Raw genomic sequence first — 20,001 nt, 5'->3', positions numbered from 1 at the left:
TTGGTTTGTTCTCACAAATTGCTTGAATACTTTAACCACCAGACATCATACTGTAATATCCCCTTTACAGCAGATTGTTTAGCTCTAATAGCTTTACTGCTGAGGTATCTAACTCGTTCCTACTTCCAGAAGCAATTTATATGGTTCACTGCAGCATTAGCTAACAAAAACATATTTTTATGTGGTTGTCAAATGTCGAAGACATTCTTATTCTCACATACTCTGGCCATATATACGCTATATTACTGTAGTTTACTGTGAGATGATGAGGCAAAGTAAATAAAGCAGTCTTTGAAAATGCAGTATCCTTTACAGTAACAGGAAGGGCATTGAAAACAGATTGGTTTAGTTTCCTAAATAAGCTCTTTTAATGGCATACGGTGCATTCGAAAAGTATTCAGACCCTTTGACTTTTTCCACATTTTGTTAAGTCACAGCCTTATTCTAAAATCGTTTTTTCCCCTCATCAATCTACACACAATACCCCATAATGACAAAGCAAAAACAGGTTTGTAGAATTATTTGCAAATCTATTAAAACTAAAAAACTGAAATATCACATTTACATAAGTATTCAGACCCTTTACTCAGAACTTTGTTGAAGCACCTTTGGCAGTGATTACAGCCTTGATGCTTCTTGGGTATAACGCTACAAGCTTAGTACACCTGTATTTGGGGAGATTCTCCCATTCTTCTCTGCAGATCCTCTCAAGCTCTGTCAGGTTGGATAGGGAGCATCGCTGCACAACTATTTTCAGGTCTCTCCAGAGATGTTCAATTGGGTTCAAGTCCGGGCTCTGGCTGTTCCACTCAAGGACATTCAGAGACTTGTCCCGAAGCCACTCCTGCATTGTCTTGGCTGTGTGCTTAGTGTCGTTGTCCTATTGGAAGGTGAACCTTCACCCCAGTCTGAGGTCCTGAGTGCTCTGGAGCAGGTTTTCATCAAGGATCTCTCTGTACTTTGCTCCGTTCGTCTTTCCCTCGATCTTGACTAGTCTCCCAGTCCCTGCCACTGAAAATTATCCCCACAGCATGATGTTGCCCCCACCATGCTTCACCGTAGGGATGGTGCCAGATTTCCTCCAGACGTGACTCTTGGCATTCAGGCCAAAGAGTTCAATCTTGGTTTCATCAGACCAGAATCTTGTCCAAGAGTCCTTTAGGTGCCTTTTGGCAAACTCCAAGCGGGCTGTCATGTTCCTTTTACTGAGGAGTGGCTTCCGTCTGGCCGCTCTACCATAAAGACCTGATTGGTGGAGTGCTGCAGAGATGGTTGTCCTTCTGGAAGTGATAATTGGGTTCTTGGTCACCTCCCTGACCATGGCCATTCTCCCCCGATTGCTCCTTTTAGCTGGGCGGGCAGATCTAGGAAGAGTCTTGGTGGTTCCAAACTTGTGGAAAATGTCAAGGGGTCTGAATACTTTCCTAATGCACTGTAGATGTAACTGAGCCACCCTAGAGTAGATAATAAAATATAGAATATCTACTGTAGGGTGGCTCAAATATCTACTGTAAGGTGGCTCAAATATCTACTGTAAGGTGGTTCAAATATCTACTGTAGGGTGGCTCAAATATCTACTGTAGGGTGGCTCAAATATCTACTGTAGGGTGGCTCAAATATCTACTGTAGGGTGGCTCAAATATCTACTGTAGGGTGGCTCAAATATCTACTGTAGGGTGGCTCAAATATCTACTGTAGGGTGGCTCAGTCACATCTATGCCATTAAAAGAGCTAATTTAGGAAACTAAACCAACTTCTTTTCAATGTCCTTCCTGGAAGAGACATGCCTTTGTTTTGACGGACCGCCTGAAGAACAATGAAGGACATAAATCTGTGTTGTAAGACAATAGTAACATCTGACAATATTATTGGAGAGTATTCAGACCCCTTGGCATGTCTCTTTCGTCCCTCAGCAGCAGCCTAGCATAACATGGAGGAAGAGAGGATTATGTTTCACTGCCATATTAGTTATCTCCGCAATCACATGTTAATCTTGTGTGTGTTTTACTATTGTACTAATGTCTGGTGAAAGAGAGCAACCAACTGTCTTGTAAAGTTGGTTGCTATTGAAAATGTAATCTCTTGTGGACTTTGAAATTGTCACGTCCTGACCAGTGAAAAGGGTCATTTTGCCATAGTAGAATGGTCAGGGCGTGGCAGGGGGGTTGTTTTGTGTGTTTTGGGGTTGGTTTGTTTCTAGGGGCATTTGTTCTAGTTTTCTGTCTCTATGTTTCATTTTCCATGTGTGGCCGAGTATGGTTTCCAATCAGAGGCAGGTGTCTTTCGTTGTCTCTGATTGGAAGCCATACTTAGGCAGCCTGTTTTTCTTTGGGTTTTGTGGGTGTTTGTTTTCCGTTTAGTCTTAGTACCTGACGGGACTGTTGTTGGTCATTTTCTTGTTTTGTTGGTTAAGTGTATTCATTAAAAGATAAAAAATGAGCACTATCCACGCTGCGTCTTGGTCTCCATTTTACGACCCCCGTGACAGAAATAATCCTTCAAACTAATGTGACATTTGTGATGGTCTTATGCTGTGTAATTGTATTTATGTATACATGTTAATGACATTGTCATGTGTTCTAGCTATAGTAAGTGGATGTCTTTTTTCCCTTCCAGAGCACCAGGCTGCCCTCTTGCAGCTGAAGAGAGAATGCAAAGAGGAATTGGAGAAATTACATGTAAGTTAACCTCTTTGTTTTAAACAGTTCACTACATATCATTCTTACTGATTTCAGTGCTGGTGTTTGTTTCAACCAAATGCAGTCGCCTCACCATGTCCTACTGTCTGCATGTAATAACAAAGTAACTAATACTAATGAACCCAGGACACTGCAGTTTTCTTCAGTGACACTAGATGTCGCCAATCAATCACAGAAGCAAAGCCAACTATTGTCTTTAGTGACTGGACTTTCCAGGCTTGATGTCTGAGAATGTCTCAATGGCCCAACGTGTGGTTACACACCTCTCTTCACCACCATAGAAAATGGACAGCCTTGCATTTCTATCTAAATATATTATTGGCCTTAAGTGGGTCTGGTGTCTCCTTTGACTCCTTCAAATGGTCATTTCGACCAAAGCATCTCATGAATTGGCTCACACTTTTGTGGCATAACACTGTTGTCAGGCACAAGGTTTTATATTGACAGCACAACAATTATATAAATGTTTTTGAATGAAAGTCCTCAAATACAGTAGGACTCATCCTGTCTTAAATGTGACATCCCAGTCACATTTGACATGAGGTCATCATTGAGAGAGGAAGCTGTGATGTCATGATGTGTTCCAGATGTGAAGCTCCTGCCAGTTCCTCCTATGACATAAGATCACAATTTACAACATGGACGCACCCAGAGATCTCATTTACTGACCTGTCTCTTTCCAACTGGAAATGTCTCCATTATTTATGTAAGATCTAGTTTAGAGTTCACCCTCTAAACTCAGCAGATTCCACTCTGTTGCTGAAGCACCATAATGCATTGTTTGTTCAACTGAGCCACCAGTGCCAAGGTGATGAAATTGAAAGCAGTATTTGAAATAGTTTCTCACAGGTCTAAGAGGAGTAGTCACATTTATTTGTTATGTTTCCCCTGTGTTCCAAGAACAGCCTGGGATGAGTAAGAGGATCATAGAGCAGACTGTTAACCATATTTATGGAACAATTTCTCTGAACAACAACCTTACTTGAGCAAATTGTCTCTGGAAAGTGTGTCTGAAAATGACTATTATTAAAGCAGTGCTGATTCAGCAGTTATAGATGACTTCCTCTGCATGTAGAGGTCTTCCTCTGCGTGTTACCCTGCCATTTATCTCTAATCCCTTGCATCAGGCCATCGTATTGACACTCATAAACATGTAGTTAAACCATGAGAAAGGATAGGAACGTGCCTAATTCATTTTCCTTGCTGACCCCCATGCTAACAAGAAACATGTGTCGGATACATTGCAAAATGGTTTCCTTTTCACTTTTCCTCAAGTTTGGCTGGATTACGTTGATGTTTGAAACTTCCAATAAACATCCAGCTTATTAGCTCTTCATTATGTTGTCAGTTATTGTACTTTTCTGTTGGGGATGAAAGATTGGAATGAAAATGAGTGGGCATGATGTTAGAAATCACTTAATTTAATTAAATGAAGGTAATGATGGCCATTTTCCCTCACATGCTCTCATTGAGTCACCCAGGGGTCTTTGTGGAGCCCAACATTATGTGATTCTGTTTCATATGGCTGAGTGGGATGTTTCTGACTGATCTCTGTGCTCCTGCTCCACACAGACGGACTTTGAGCTCCAAATCTTCCAGGTGCGTGGGGAGCATGCTGTGTCAGTGTCCCGGCTGGAGGGAGTCATCAGCAAGATGCATACAGACCGTCACCAGGCCTTTAGCCAGTGTCTTGAGAGGGGCAAGCTCCGCGAGACCTGTGTGTCCACTGAGGACAACCTGCCCCCTAAAACTTTCCGTAACGTCTGCATCCAGACAGACAGGGAGACCTTCCTCAGGACCCCCGAGGGTGAGGCCAGCCGGTCCGGTCTCAGCCCCAGCCAGAACGTGCCTAAGAAACTCAACCTGGACTCCATCAACCTGAGTCTTCATGGAGGACTGCCTGGCCCACCTCCTCCTCCTCTTCCTCCTCCTCCTCCCCCTCCCCCTCCTCCCCTCCCTGGCCAAGTAGGACAGCTTCCACCTCCTCCTCCCCCGTTACCTGGAAATATGGGGCCACCGCCTCCACCCCCCCTCCCAGGTTTTGGTCCCCCACCTCCCCCTCCCCTTGGGTTACCTGGAGCTGGCCCTCCTCCTCCTCCCCCTCCTCCTGGGTGCGGCCCACCCCCTCCTCCTGGGGGAGGATTTGGGTTTGGGTTCGGCCAGGCAGCAGAGAAGGCCCCAAGGAAGCCTGCGTTGGAACCTTCCACTCCCATGAAGCCTCTATACTGGACCAGGATACAGATCCAGGACAATAAGTACCTACTTCTTCTATAGCCCATTCACAAGATGTATTATCACTTCTGTCTCCCTCTCCTCACTGTGGCACTTCCATCAGGTACACAGACACTCTAACACAGTGAAACATCAGGCTGGGTTGACCGCCCCTACGCTAGTACCCTGGATGAGGACAGGAGCCCAAGTGAGATGTTTCAGCACATTTCCAGTGGCTGTGGTTTCTACTGCTGGATGCCAGGCTCCCAGCTTTATGGCCTTGTATTTCTATGGCTGGATTGGTAGAGGAAGTTGACTTGTGGTTCACACTCTCTGGTCCTGGCTAATGGTGGAGGGTTGAGTGGGCCACAGCGGTTACATGCCTGCTATAAAGTTTACAGTTGAACAACATTAAACAGGACTATTAACTGTAACACGTTTCTGGATAGACATTATGAGGGTAAATACAGTACACTTTCGAAAAAGGCCAGGTCAATGAACAAATGTCAAAATACACACAATTTCGCTGTATATACAGAGCAGGCTTCATGAGGAAGCTGTAATAGGGAAGACATAGTTAGCTGTGCTTTACAGGGATTACATGTCAATACAGGCATGGTCCAGTCAATTATAAATGCTGTCTACTGTGCAAGGCTTTGTGGAGTTTACGTAGATGTATTTTCCCAACATTTTTCAACATTGGTTCACTGCAGTTTGCTGGAGTCAGTCAGAGCCCATTACGTGGAGTTATTTGAGTTGGTCCCTGTGAAGGCAGTATGAAATTAAAGGGAAGATTTTTGGGAGTATCATTATGTTCTTGGTTACAGCCTCTTGGCTGTCCCAGACAGATACTTTCACCACCGCTGTGGGTAGCCAATAGCAAATTGGACCCAATTGGACACACTCGACTCTAATTGAGTCTCTGTCTATGTGTTTGATTGCTGTGGTATTTCAGCTATGACCAGCTGGACAACATTTTCAAATCAATCATATTTGTCACATGCGCCGAATACAACAGGTGTAGACCTTACAGTGAAATACTTACTTACAAGCCCTTAACCAACAATGCAGTTTTAAGAAAAATCCCCCCCCCCCCACAAAAAAATACAAAAAATAAAAGTAACAAATAATTAATGAGCAGCAGTAAATAACAATAGCGGGGCTATATACAGGGGGTTCCGGTACAGAGTCAATGTGCGGGGGCACCGGTTAGTCGAGGTAATATGTACATGTAGGTAGAGTTCTTAAAGTGACTATGCATACTGTAGATAATAACAGAGAGTAGCAGCATTGTAAAAGGGGGGGGGGGGGCATGCAAATAGTCTTTGTAGCCATTTGATTAGATGTTCAGGAGTCTTATGGCTTGGGGGTAGAAGCTGTTTAGAAGCCTCTTGGACTTAGACTTGGCACTCCGGTACGTACCGCTTGCCGTGCGGTAGCAGTGAGAATAGTCTATGACTAGGGTGGCTGGAGTCTTTGACAATTGAAACCGCCTGGTATAGAGGTCCTGGATGGCAGGAAGCTTGGCCCCAGTGATGTACTAGGCCGTACGCACTACCCTCTGTAGTGCCTTGCAGTCAGAGGCCGAGCAGTTGCCATACTAGGCAGTGATGCAACCCGTCAGGATGCTCTCAATGGTGCAGCTGTAGAACCTCTTGAGAATCTGAGGACCCATTTTTTGTCTGTTTGTTGAGTTCCCTTCGTCTCCACCGTGGTAAAATTTCTCCTTTCTGATCAATTCAGCCCCGGTCGACCAAACCCTGACATCATGACTTGACAGTAGAGAGAAACTCATGAACACAAACACAGATAAGGCATATCCAGGCTGTATCTCATCCGGCCGTGTTTGGAAGTCCCATAGGGCGGCGCACAACTGGTCCAGCGTCGTCCGGGTTTGGCCGGGGTAGGCCATCATTGTAAATAATATTTTTTCTTAACTGACTTGCCTAGTTAAATAAAGGTTAAATAAAATATATACTGCTCAAAAAAATAAAGGGAACACTTATACAACACATCCTACATCTGAATGAAAGAAATAATCTTATTAAATACTTTTTTCTTTACATAGTTGAATGTGCTGACAACAAAATCACACAAAAATAATCAATGGAAATCCAATTTATCAACCCATGGAGGTCTGGATTTGGAGTCACACTCAAAATTAAAGTGGAAAACCACACTACAGGCTGATCCAACTTTGATGTAATGTCCTTAAAACAAGTCAAAATGAGGCTCAGTAGTGTGTGTGGCCTCCACGTGCCTGTATGACCTCCCTACAATGCCTGGGCATGCTCCTGATGAGGTGGCGGATGGTCTCCTGAGGGATCTCCTCCCAGACCTGAACTAAAGCATCCGCCAACTCCTGGACAGTCTGTGGTGCAACGTGGCGTTGGTGGATGGAGCGAGATATGATGTCCCAGATGTGCTCAATTGGATTCAGGTCTGGTGAACGAGCGGGCCAGTCCATACCATCAATGCCTTCCTCTTGCTGGAACTGCTGACACACTCCAGCCACATGAGGTCTAGCATTGTCTTGCATTAGGAGGAACCCAGGGCCAACCGCACCAGCATATGGTCTCACAAGGGGTCTGAGGATCTCATCTCGGTACCTAATGGCAGTCAGGCTAGCTCTGGCGAGCACATGGAGGGCTGTGCAGCCCCCCAAAGAAATGCCACCCCACACCATGACTGACCCACTACCAAACCGGTCATGCTGGAGGATGTTGCAGGCAGCAGAACGTTCTCCACGGCGTCTCCAGACTCTGTCACGTCTGTCACGTGCTCAGTGTGAACCTGCTTTCATCTGTGAAGAGCACAGGGCGCCAGTGGCGAATTTGCCAATCTTGGTGTTCTCTGGCAAATGCCAAACGTCCTGCACGGTGTTGGGCTGTAAGCACAACCCCCACCTGTGGACGTCGGGCCCTCATACCACCCTCATGGAGTCTGTTTCTGACCGTTTGAGCAGACACATGCACATTTGTGGCCTGCTGGAGGTCATTTTGCAGGGCTCTGGCAGTGCTCCTCCTGCTCCTCCTTGCACAAAGGCGGAGGTAGCGATCCTGCTGCTGGGTTGTTGCCCTCCTACGGCCTCCTCCACATCTCCTGATGTACTGGCCTGTCTCCTGGTAGTGCCTCCATGCTCTGGACACTACGCTGACAGACACAGCAAAACTTCTTGCCACAGCTCGCATTGATGTGCCATCCTGGATGAGCTGCACTACCTGAGCCACTTGTGTGGGTTGTAGACTCCGTCTCATGCTACCACTAGAGTGAAAGCACCGCCAGCATTCAAAAGTGACCAAAACATCAGCCAGGAAGCATAGGAACTGAGAAGTGGTCTGTGGTCCCCACCTGCAGAACCACTCCTTTATTGGGGGTGTCTTGCTAATTGCCTATAATTTCCACCTGTTGTCTATTCCATTTGCACAACAGCATGTGAAATGTATTGTCAATCAGTGTTGCTTCCTAAGTGGACAGTTTGATTTCACAGAAGTGTGATTGACTTGGAGTTACATTGTGTTGTTTAAGTGTTTTTTTGAGCAGTGTATATTTTTTAATATCTACAGTCCATACAGTATGGATACACTACATCTACAGAAGCAGTAGGCCTATTACATTTTACAAAGGGATCCCTTATAGAAAGTTACTAAATCATGCATTACATTACTATATTACTATCAGTAGATAAACTCTAATTGAAAAGTTAACATGACCTGTGTTATACATACAGTAAGTCTGCCTCACATAGATGGGTCCTGATGAACCTGTCTCAGTGAACCTGCTGCCTGTGAGGCTGCCTGACCTGGCCTATATACAGGCTGAGTTATGGCGGACTTCATCTTCCTCTCCCTGCATTATCAGAGAGGGCTGGATCACTTATCAAACAGAGCCTGAGGCTGCCACACTGTCTAACCCAGGGGATAGTTATCTTCTATGATTTAAAAGAGGAATGGAAAGTAAAGGTGGCAGAGCAAGGCTGAACTCTACAAGAACTTTACAAGAGAGACATCATCAGACTCCTCTGTTTGCTTTCAGCGTTACCCAGCAACAGAGGAAACAGAATACTTCTCATCTTCCTTGTAGTTTATTTGAAATCCTCCTTTAGTGCTGAAATCTCACATCTCAAACCCAGTGACACTTGAATCATACGACTTTCAGAAGCCTCAGTCATAAATGTAACTTTTTATTAAAAAGCGGAAATTGAAGTTGGTTTTCTTTGCATTCTGCAAATTCTCACTCCAGCAAACGTCTGCCCTGAATCAAAATATGGAAGTAAACACTGCACAGCCCAAGTAAACATCAAATAAACAGCTTCGCAAATTGTTTATCTCTGGCACAGGACAATTTGTACTGAGAAGTCCACTAGCTATTCCACTTTTCCCAAAAAGTAAAATCAAATCAAATCAAATTGTATTAGTCACATGCAACAGGTGTAGACCTTACAGTGAAATGCTTACTTACGAGCCTCTAACCAACAACGCAGTTTAAAAAAATACGGATAAGAATAAGAAAGTATCAAGTAATTAAAGAGCAGCAGTAAAATAAAAATAGCGAGACTATATACAGGGGGGTACCGGTACAGAGTCAATGTGCGGGAGCACCGGTTAGTTGAGGTAATATGTACATGTATGTAGAGTTATTAAAGTGACTATGCATAGATGATAACAACAGAGAGAAGCAGCGGTGTAAAATGGGGGGCATTGCAAATAGTCTGGGTAGCCATTAGATGTTCAGGAGTCTTATGTCTTGGGGGTAGAAGCCTCTTGGACCTAGATGTGGTGCTCCACTCCACTTGCCCTGCGGTAGCAGAGAGAACAGTCTCTGACTAGGGTGGCTGGAGTCTTTGGCAATTTTTTGGGCCTTCCTCTGACTCCGCCTGGTATAGAGGTCCTGAATGGCAGGAAGCAGGGCCCCAGAGATGTACTGGGCCATTCGCACTTCCCTCTGTAGTGCCTTGCGGTCGGAGACAGAGCAGTTGCCATACCAGGCAGTGATGCAACCAGTCAGGATGCTCTCGATGGTGCAGCTGGAGAACCTTTTGAGGATCTGAGGACCCATGCCAAATCTTTTCAGTCTCCTGAGGGGGAATAGGTTTTGTTGTGCCCTCTTCACAACTGTCATGGTGTGATTGGACCATGTTAGTTTGTTGGTGATGTGGACACCAAGGAACTTGAAGCTCTCAAACTGCTCCACTGCAGCCCCATTGATGAGAATGGGGGTGTGCTCGGTCTTATTTTTCCTGTTGACCACAATCATCTCCTTTGTCTTGATCACGTTGAGGGAGAGTTTGTTGTCCTGGCACCGCACGGCCAGGTCTCTGACCTCCTCCTTATAGGCTGTCTCGTCGTTGTTGGTGGTCAGGCCTACCACTGTTGTGTCATCGGCAAACTTAATGATGGTGTTGGAGTCGTGCCTGGCCGTGCAGTCATGAGCAAACAGGGAGTACAGGAGGGGACGGAGTACGCACCCCTGAGGGGCCCCTGTGTTGAGGATCAGCGTGGCGGATGTGTTGTTACCTACCCTTACCACCTGGGGGCGGCCCGTCAGGAAGTCCAGGATCCAGTTGAAGAGGGAGGTTTTTAGTCCTATGGTCCTTAGCTTAGTGATGAGCTTTGAGGGCACTATGGTGTTGAGCTGTAGTCAATGAATAGCATTCTCACATAGGTGTTCGTTTTGTCCAGGTGGGAAAGGGCAGTGTGGAGTGCAATAGAGATTGCATCATCTGTGGATCTGTTGGGGCGGTAGGCAAATTGGAGTGGGTCTAGGGTTTCTGGGATAATGGTGTTGATGTGAGCCATGACCAGCCTTTCAAAGCTCTTCATGGCTACAGACGTGAGTGCTATGGGTCGGTAGTCATTTAGGCGGGGTACCTTAGTGTTCTTGGGCACAGGCACTATGGTGGTCTGCTTAAAACATATTGGTATTACAGACTCGGACAGGGAGAGGTTGAAAATGTCAGTGAAGACACTTGCCAGTTGGTCAGTGCATGCTCGCAGTTCACGTCCTGGTAATCCGTCTGGCCCTGCAGCCTTGTGAATGTTGACCTGTTTAAAGGTCTTACTCATATCGGCTGCGAAGAGCGTGATCACACACTCTTCTGGAACAGCTGGTGCTCTCATGCATGTTTCAATGTTATTTGCCTTGAAGCGAGCATAGAAGTAGTTTAGCTCGTCTGGTAGGCTTGTGTCACTGGGCAGCTCTCAGCTGTGCCTCCCTTTGTAGTCTGTAATGGTTTGCAAGTAATGCCACATCCGACGAGAATCAGACCTGGTGTAGTACGATTCGATTTTAGTCCTGTATTGACGCTTTTCCTGTTTGATGGTTCGTCGGAGGGCATAGCAGGATTTCTTATTAGCTTCCAGGTTAGAGTCCCGCTCCTTGAAAGCGGCAGCTCTAGCCTTTAGCTCAGTGTGGATGTTGCCTGTAATCCATGGCTTCTGGTTGGGGTATGTACGTACGGTCACTGTGAGGACGACGTCATCGATGCACTTATTGATGAAGCCAATGACTGATGTGATGTACTCCTCAATACCATCAGAGGAATCCTGGAACATATTCCAGTCTGTGCTTGCAAAACAGTCCTGTAGCTTAGCATCTGCTTCATCTGACCACTTTTTTATTGATCTAGTCACTGGTGCTTCCTGCTTTAATTTTTTGCTTGTAAGCAGGAATCAGGAGTATAGAATTATGGTCAGATTTGCCAAATGGAGGGAGAGCTTTGTATGCGCCTCTGTGTGTGGAGTAAAGGTCGTCCAGAGTTTTTTTCCCTCTGGTTACACATTTAACATGCTGATAGAAATTTAGGAAAACGGATTTAAGTTTCCCTGCATTAATGTCCCTGGCTACTAGGAGCGCCGCCTCTGGGTGAGCGTTTTCTTGTTTGCTTATGCCGGAATACAGCTCATTCAATGCTGTCTTAGTGCCAGCCTCAGTCTGTGGTGGTATGTAAACAGCTATGGAAAATACAGATGAAAACTCTCTAAGTAGATAGTGTGGTCTACATTTTATGATGAGATACTCTACCTCAGGCGAGTAATAGCTCGAGACTTCCTTAGATATCGTGCATCAGCTGTTATTTACAAAATACATAGTCCGCCACCCCTTGTCTTACCAGACGACGCTGTTCTATCCTGCCGCTACAGTGTATAACCAGCCAGCTTTATGTTTGTAGTGTCGTTGTTCAGCCACGACTCCGTGAAGCATAAGATATTACAGTTTTGAATTTCCCGTTGGTAGTTTAATCTTCCACGTAGGTCATCGATTTTATTCTCCAAAGATTGCACGTTTGCTAGCAGAATGGAAGGAAGTGGGGGTTTATTCGATCACCTACGAATTCTCAGAATTCATTCTCAGGCAGCCCCCCCTCTGGCCCCTTTTCTCCACCTCCTTATCATGCAAATCACGGGGATCTGGGTCTGTTCCTGAGAAAGCAGTATATAATTCGCATCGGGCTCGTCAGACTCGTTAAAGGAAAAAAAGGATTCTGCCAGTCCGTGGTGAGTAATCGCAGTCCTGATGTCCAGAAGTTATTTTCAGTCATAAGAGATGGTAGCGGCAACATTATGTACAAAATAAGTAAAAAAAATTGTTACAAACAACGCAAATAAACGAACAAAAAAACACAATCGGTTGAGGACACGTAAAACATCAGTCTTCTTTTCCGGTGCCAAGTCACCCCCGTAACAGTCTCCTGTCATCACAGTAACATTGTTATTGAAAAGGGTTTTATGTTGAACTGTGGTGCTCCTCAGCGTATGGAAGTGTATCTCTCCCCCAGCCCCAGACTAAAAGTCTGTCTCTTGTTTGCAGTAATAATACACTGTGGGGTTCTCTGGAGGAGCCAGATATCGTAGACACCAAGGAGTTTGAGGACCTGTTCTCCAAGGCCACTCTGCAGCCAAAGAAGAAGCCCCTTTCAGACACCTATGAGAAGAAGGCCAAGACGAAGAAGGTTGGTTGAAATCTCATCTATTCTCTTCTCTCCCCCGTGCTACTGTTATTATATAGTCTTGGCTCCTGCTGTTTTTCCTCTCTCAGGAGGAGAATCTCAAGTGTCTTGGGTTTGGAAGGTGATGAGGGCTACTAGACTTTCCATGCAGGAACCCATACACTGTAGCTTTAAAGCTGTCACCAGAAACGATGACACACTCCATTTGACATGGCACGTCGTATTTCTCAGACCTGTCTTGTCCAAAGAAAATGCTCATTTCTAGTGGCCTAGTGGTACATTTGAATTAAGATTTCCTTTACTATAGTTTTGTCGTCAGTATTAGGAGTTATTGAGATTAGGTAGTCAGGAAGAAAATATTGACATAATAAAATTTTTTGAGGACGTTATTACTATGTTACTCCAGTAAGAGCATCTGCTGAATGAATACAATGGTGTCAGCAGATTAAACCTTATTCTCCAACCCTAAGACCACTTACCTCTGGAACATTCCATTAGGAGCTCTCTTAGTTAGTAGAGCCACATAAACAAGGATCCTAGCATTACATGGAGTCTAATCTAGAAACAACACAAAGTTTTCCAGGAGCAAATCGCTCCCCTCTCTTTTCTCATCTTCCTCCCGACTGTCCAAGTCATGGTGATTGGTGTAGGCAGCTCTTGTGCGACGTCAAACTAGGCTATCAGGTGGCAGTGAGTTCAGTTTTCCTCTCCTCTCCCTGGCCCTCTGTATAGAATCACAGCTGGGTAGGATCCACCTTTAGCTGCTGCTTGCACTTCACAATCAGCTGTAGACTAAACTGTCCTACTCCTTGATTTGGAATCTTCTGTTGATTGTCCTTTTGACAAAGTTTGATAGTCATTTTCTTACGAAACCTGGTAATAGTTATTGGTTGAGAGAAATCATGAAAAGAAATTGGTCCTGTCCAGACTGGATGTCGATTTTTGGTACGGACCAAATCTAAACCAATCATAGACATCTATGTTTCACACATTTGGACAGCACAGTAAAGCACAATACAGTACAGTAGAGCACAGCAGAGTACAGAATATTACAGTACAGTACACAGTACACTAAATAAAAGCAGAGAAGAGGTCAGTACAATACAGTACTGTATAGTAGAGCACAGTACAGCACAGTAGAGCACAGTACAGTGGAGCACAGTACAGCACAGTACAGTACAGTACAATACAATAGAGTACAGTAAAGAAAAGTAAACAATAGTGTACCAGTGTTGTAGTACTCGAGTCCAGGACTTTCATGACTTGTGACTCGACCTGGACTTTACCATTGGTGACTCATGGGGCTCACCTTCTCGTGACTTGTATTTGCACTTGGACTGGATAGGCTACTATGATAAGCAGAATATTAGCAGCACTGGGTGCGCAGAGCAGCGAGGGTTCTGTTCTCTAGCAGTGGGAAGGATGTGCCACACCAGGCACACACAGTGATTGTGGGCAGGCAGGCTCCGCCTCCAATCATAAGCTACGCATCGCGCAAGCGACTCTCTTGCTTCCTTGTAACCACCAGTCACCAGCCTACTATTTAGATTTGCCTGGTTATTAAGAAACATAAACTACTTACGAAATTGAAAACAATACTAGTATTGAGTTTAATAGTAAAACAGTCTAGCTATTTGTCTCTCTCTCCCCTTGAGCATAGAAAAGTGGGCTGTGGTCTACCTAGTGGCGCAGTGGTCTAAGGCATCACTACAGATCCGGGTTTGATCCCGGGCTGTGTCGCAGCCAGCCGCGACCGGGAGACCCATGAGGCGGCGCACAATTGGCCCAGCGTTGCCTGGGTTAGGGGAGGGTTTGGCTGGCTGGGATGTCCTTGTCCCATCACGCTCTAGCGACTCTTGTGGAGGGCCGGGCGCATGCATGCTGACACGGTTGCCAGTTGTACGGTGTTTCCTCCAACACATTGGTGCGGCAGACTTCCGGGTTAAGTGAGCAGTGTGTCGAGAACCAGTGAGGCTTGGCAGGGTCATGTTTCAGAGGACGCATGGCTCTCAACCTTCACCACTCCCGAGTCTGTACGGGAGTTGCAGTGATGAGACAAGACTGTAACTACCAATTGGATACCATGAAATTGGGGAGAAAAAGGGGTAAAAATTATATAATAAAATAAAGATAAGTAGGCTGTCCATGTACCCTCCCACTTTACCCTATGCATCCCTTAGCCAGGTTCTGACAAGTCTTCCTTTAGATTTTACTCTGCAATAAAAAACCTAAACAAATATCAGTGGAAGATTACAAAAAACAGTGAGTACAGGAGGGGACTAAGCACACACCCCTGAGGGGCCCCCGTGTTGAGGGTCAGCGTGACGGAGGTGTTGTTGCCTACCCTCACCACCTGGGGGCAGCCCGTCAGGAAGTCCACCATCCAGTTGCAGAGGGAAGGGTTCAGTCCCAGGGTCCCTAGCTTAGTGATGAGGTTGGAGGGGACTATGGTGTTGAACGCTGAGCTGTAGTCTATGAACAGCATTCTCACATAGTTATTTCCTCTCTTGTCCAGGTGAGAGAGGGCAGTGTGAAGTGCAATTGAGATTGCGTCATCTGTGGATCTGTTGGGGCGGTATTTGAATTGGAGTGGGTCTCGGATGATGGTGTTGATGTGTGTCATGACCAGCCTTTTAAAGCACTTCATAATTACAGATGTGAGTGCTACAGGGTGTTAGTAATTTAAGTAGGTTACCTTGGAGCTCTTGGAAACAGGGACAATGGTGGTCAGCTTGAAACATGTTGGGATTACAGACTGGGACAAGGAGAGATTGAAAATGTCTGTGAAGACACTTGCCAGCTGGTCTACGCATGCTTTCAGAACGTGCCCTGGTATTCCTTCTGTGATTGTTAGCCTGTTTAAATATGTTGCTATATTTCAGCCACGGAGAGCGAGATCACACAGTCATCCAGAAAAACAGGAGCTTTCACGCAAGGCACAGTGTTATATTCCTTGAAGCAAGCATAAAAGGCATTTAGCTCGATTGGTAGTTCTGCATTGCCGGGCCACTCATGGCTGGGTTTCCCTTTGTAATCCATTATCGTCTGCAAGCCCTGCCACGTACGACGAGTGTCAGAGCCAGTGTAATAGGATTCCACCTTCCTCCTGTATTGTTCTTTTGCATGTTTAATGTCTCGTTGGAGGTCATAGAGGGCTTCCTTCTATCCATCCATGTCCGGTTCCTTGTTAGCGGTAGCTCTAGGCTTTTACCCCAGAGCTGATATTGCTTGTAATCTATAGTTTCTGGTTCAGATACGTTCTTATAGTCATTGTGGGGACGACATTGTCTATGCAATTATTGATGAAGCCCATGACTGTTGTGGTAAACTCCTCAATGCTATCGGATGAATCCCAGAACATATCCCAGTTTGTACTAGCAAAACAGTCTTGTAGTCTCGCGTTTGCTTCATCCGACCACTTCTGTATTGAGTGCATCACTGGTACTTCCTGTTTGAGCTTTTGTTGGTCAGATTTGCCGAAGGGAGGACGAGGGAGGGCCTTGTATGCGTTTCTGTGGGTAGAATGAAAGTGGTATAGAGTTTTAGCGCCCCTAGCGGCACAGGAGACGTGTTGGTAGAAGTGAGGTAGGATGGTTTAACGTCTCCCCGCGTTAAAGTTTCCGCCCACCAGAAACGCTGCCTCTGGGTGAGCCGGTTCTTGTTTGTTTATGGCCCCATACAGTTCGCTGAGTGCCAGAGTGGTGTTGGCTTGAGAACTTTCTTGGTAGATAAAAGGGTCTGCAGCTTACCATGAGGTATTCTATATCAGGTGAGCAAAAGCTTGAGATTTCCTTCACACTTGATGCAGAAAAACAGTTGTTATTTATGAAAAAACCTCCTTTTGACTTCCCCTCTACTCTACTGAACTGTACTGTACTGTACTTTACTCTACTGAATTCAACTCTACTGTACTCTACTGAATTAAACTCTACTGTACTGTATTCTTCTGAATAAAACTGTACTGTCCTGTACCGTACCTTACTGTAGCTCTACTGTGTTCTGATGTACTAATATGTGCCGTACTGTCCTGTGATGTTCAAACTAGTGAAACAGATTTGGTTCTGGTCCGCATCTAACAAATTTGTACTTGTTTAGGGGCGGAGCTCTTCAAATGCTTGTTTTTACGTTTACATTTTGGTCATTCAGCAGACGCTCTTATCCAAAGTGATTTACAGTCAGTGCATTCAACTAAGGTAGATAAACAACAACATATCACAGTCACAGCAACAACAACACAAATCTGTGACTGTTACTGAAATGCTATTGTAGTTGAAGTGGTCTGTTGGTTTATTCTGTAGGTTGGACTACTTTGAACATCATTCCTGCCAGTTTTAAAGCTTTTGAAAAAGCTTACATATGTGCATGTGACAGTGGGAGCAATAATGCATTCTGTTGCGGTCTTCAGGTGGCTCCTCTTTTCTATCTTAGGAGACTTGAAAAAGTATTATTGTGATATAATGCTTACTTCATTGATCATGTAAATATGCAGTTGAAATTTGGCCATAGAATCAATGACTGAAAAAGATGTCTCTTCAACATCTGTAAATGACGTATTTTCAACGTCTGGAAAACACATATTTTTTTAAATCCTGAAAATACGTATTTTCACCTTTCATTCAGCATGTAAAATGCACCTGATTTCAACATCTGAAAAATACATATTTTCGACATCCGGAAAATAAGTACTTTCACCTTTCAATCAGCACCTAAAATGCACCTGACATCAACGTCTGGAAAAGACGTCTAAAAGATGCTTACTGGGAAAGCAGCTGAGTCAGATATCAACGTGAGCTAGGATGCTGATTTAGGGGCCAGCCAGCCCTGCAGGCAGGGTCAGGGAGACAGGAGACAGTTGGCTGAGCTTGATCAAATATTGGGCCAGTTGATGGGTTCAGAGTGACCAGACTGGATGGAGAGCACTAGAGATGGACACACACACTCACCCACACTGAGGCCTCTAGAGTGGACTGGAGCCTTGACAGATTGATCAGAATGTGTATGGATTGGGAAGGGGACAGTCTGGTACAATGGCTGATTTTATCTGCTTGGACGCCACACTTAGGGCCATGGGGGCAGTGGGAGCGCTGACACACATGGCTGCGGAAGTGCAGAGTTGCAGCATTGGACTTGACTACAGCATGGGCCCTGAGAATTGGCCTGAGCTGTGCAGACCCAATGGCACGTAACCCATTAGAAAGGGGGATACTTCTCCTTCGTGAAAACTACATGAACTAACATTTTGATTTTGTTATTCTAATTTGAGATGGTAGATACAATATGTGGTATAGATATCCATTGTGATTTGAGCCATGTGCTGATAGAAGAGCGTCATCTCCACCAGGGGCTATGTAATACTCAGCCCAGAGAGAGCAGCCTGGGTTACAATACTCAGCCCAGAGAGAGCAGCCTGGGTTACAATACTCAGCCCAGAGAGAGCAGCCTGGGTTACAATACTCAGCCCAGAGAGAGCAGCCTGGGTTACAATACTCAGCCCAGAGAGAGTAGCCTGGGTTCAACTATGATTATTGGGAGACGCTACCAACTGTGGAAAAGGTTGGCTACAGCCCCTTGGCAGTCCAACACTTTTAGAAAGGTCAGCTAAACAAAAGTAACTTGTTTACTTCTTCATCTTTTATCCATAAAAGTTTATACTACCAACGTTCAAACTCTCTGAATCATCATTTGCTGATAGGTTCCCAGAACTACGGGCTCTGACTGGACAAAGGCGGAGGGAGGAAACGGGGATAGAGAGGAAAGTGGAGAGGACAGTGGAGAGGGGGATGGAGAGGGAGGAGGAGAGGGGGGCTGGAGAGAGGAGGATGGAGGGAAAGAGGAGAGGGGAAAGGAGAGGGGGATGGAAAGGAGAAGAGCAGACTGTCATCCAGCTAGCTAACAGACAGAGCCAGACTGGGCCTGCAGAGACACAGGGTCAATCAAGAGCGCTGTCTTGCCTTACTCTGCAATATCTGCCCCAGAGGAGATCTGACAAGCCAATAGTCCTGTCCTGGCCTCACCACCACACCGATACGACACAACACAGAGACAAGTCAGTTAATCTCTGCCCAGTAATTGTCTCTATCAATTTATGAAGAGCAGCTACACTGCACACATTATGGTTTTCAGTGCACTACGCATGTTGGCTGTTGGGCACAATGGTGTATGTGATGACAGTACAGCTATACATGCCTATCACACTTGTTACTTGTCCAGAAAGTGTTGCCAGATCAGCTAACGCCTGTGATCCCAGTCAGAGGGAAATTACTGGAATGTGTGTGTGCATTATAGAGATTAGTCACTTTACTCACCTCCCTTGTTAAGGACAGCTCCACACACAGGACCATCAGTATTGGGGAAAAGGGGCTGGTGGAATGAGTCCGTACAGGGCTAACCATGTGTATGTGACCAATAACATTTGATTTGATTATCATGTTTCCAATACAAATGAAAGCTGCTGTTTAATCTGGATGCCTTTCCTTTCGCGCCACTGATTATCATATCAAAGCAGCAGAGATGACATGCAGGGGAATAAGCTCCCTGTCAGCCTCCACACTCCACGGCCGCCCAGGCTACTCTACACCAGACTGGGGGTAATTGTAGGCATGTGGCTCCACTCGGTTCCACACTGAGGCGGGAGCAGAGCAATGGAGAGGAGAGGACACCTGTGGGGGCGTTTAAAGTGGAGAGGAGAGGCTGCGCGTGTCGCTGCAATTTGGGTGTGAGGATACGAGCTGCAGGAGCGATGTGTAGTGCTACAGAGATGAGATGAGGAAACCCAGCGAGCCACAGCGTGGGGGCTGTTTAGATTACACCCCGACAGGATTTACAGTGCCAGAACCGGCAGGCTGTCCCCCTCACCATACCCCCCCCCACCCCCACCCACCACCCCGCGTGTACACCAGTAATACGGCCTGCGTAAACATTACACATCAATTCCCACCACCCACACGAATCAAGCTCCTATCCAGTTTGTACACCATGGATTGCTGTAAAACAAACAATGGCTTTAATTTGTTCAGACCCTACGTCTTTAGAGATGACTTATGGTCGTTCACACTGAGGTTTATTAAAAGCATATTTTGAGTGTTGAGTGTGACGTGGGAGAGTGGGTGTAAGATTAACACAAGGAGAGTGCAGAACGCTGTG

The 20,001-nt window shown here is 45.6% G+C and overlaps 1 protein-coding gene across 3 annotated transcripts in view; it reads left to right on the top strand.

The window, feature by feature from the left end:
• The window catches only part of LOC106610840 (formin), a 104,516-nt gene that overhangs the window by 21,271 nt on the left and 63,244 nt on the right, over positions 1-20,001 (top strand). For all 3 annotated transcript variants that reach the window (XM_014210460.2, XM_014210459.2, XM_014210458.2), the window contains 3 exons: positions 2,617-2,678; positions 4,272-4,954; positions 12,720-12,861. In XM_014210460.2, coding sequence (XP_014065935.2) covers positions 2,617-2,678; positions 4,272-4,954; positions 12,720-12,861 — 887 coding nt within the window. The remainder of the gene's footprint in view (positions 1-2,616; positions 2,679-4,271; positions 4,955-12,719; positions 12,862-20,001) is intronic.

Source organism: Salmo salar, chromosome ssa09 (genome assembly GCF_905237065.1).
Source record: "Salmo salar chromosome ssa09, Ssal_v3.1, whole genome shotgun sequence".
Lineage (NCBI taxonomy): Eukaryota > Metazoa > Chordata > Actinopteri > Salmoniformes > Salmonidae > Salmo > Salmo salar.
Note: the sequence above shows the minus strand (reverse complement) of the source record. Positions and strands in the feature narration are given on the sequence as shown.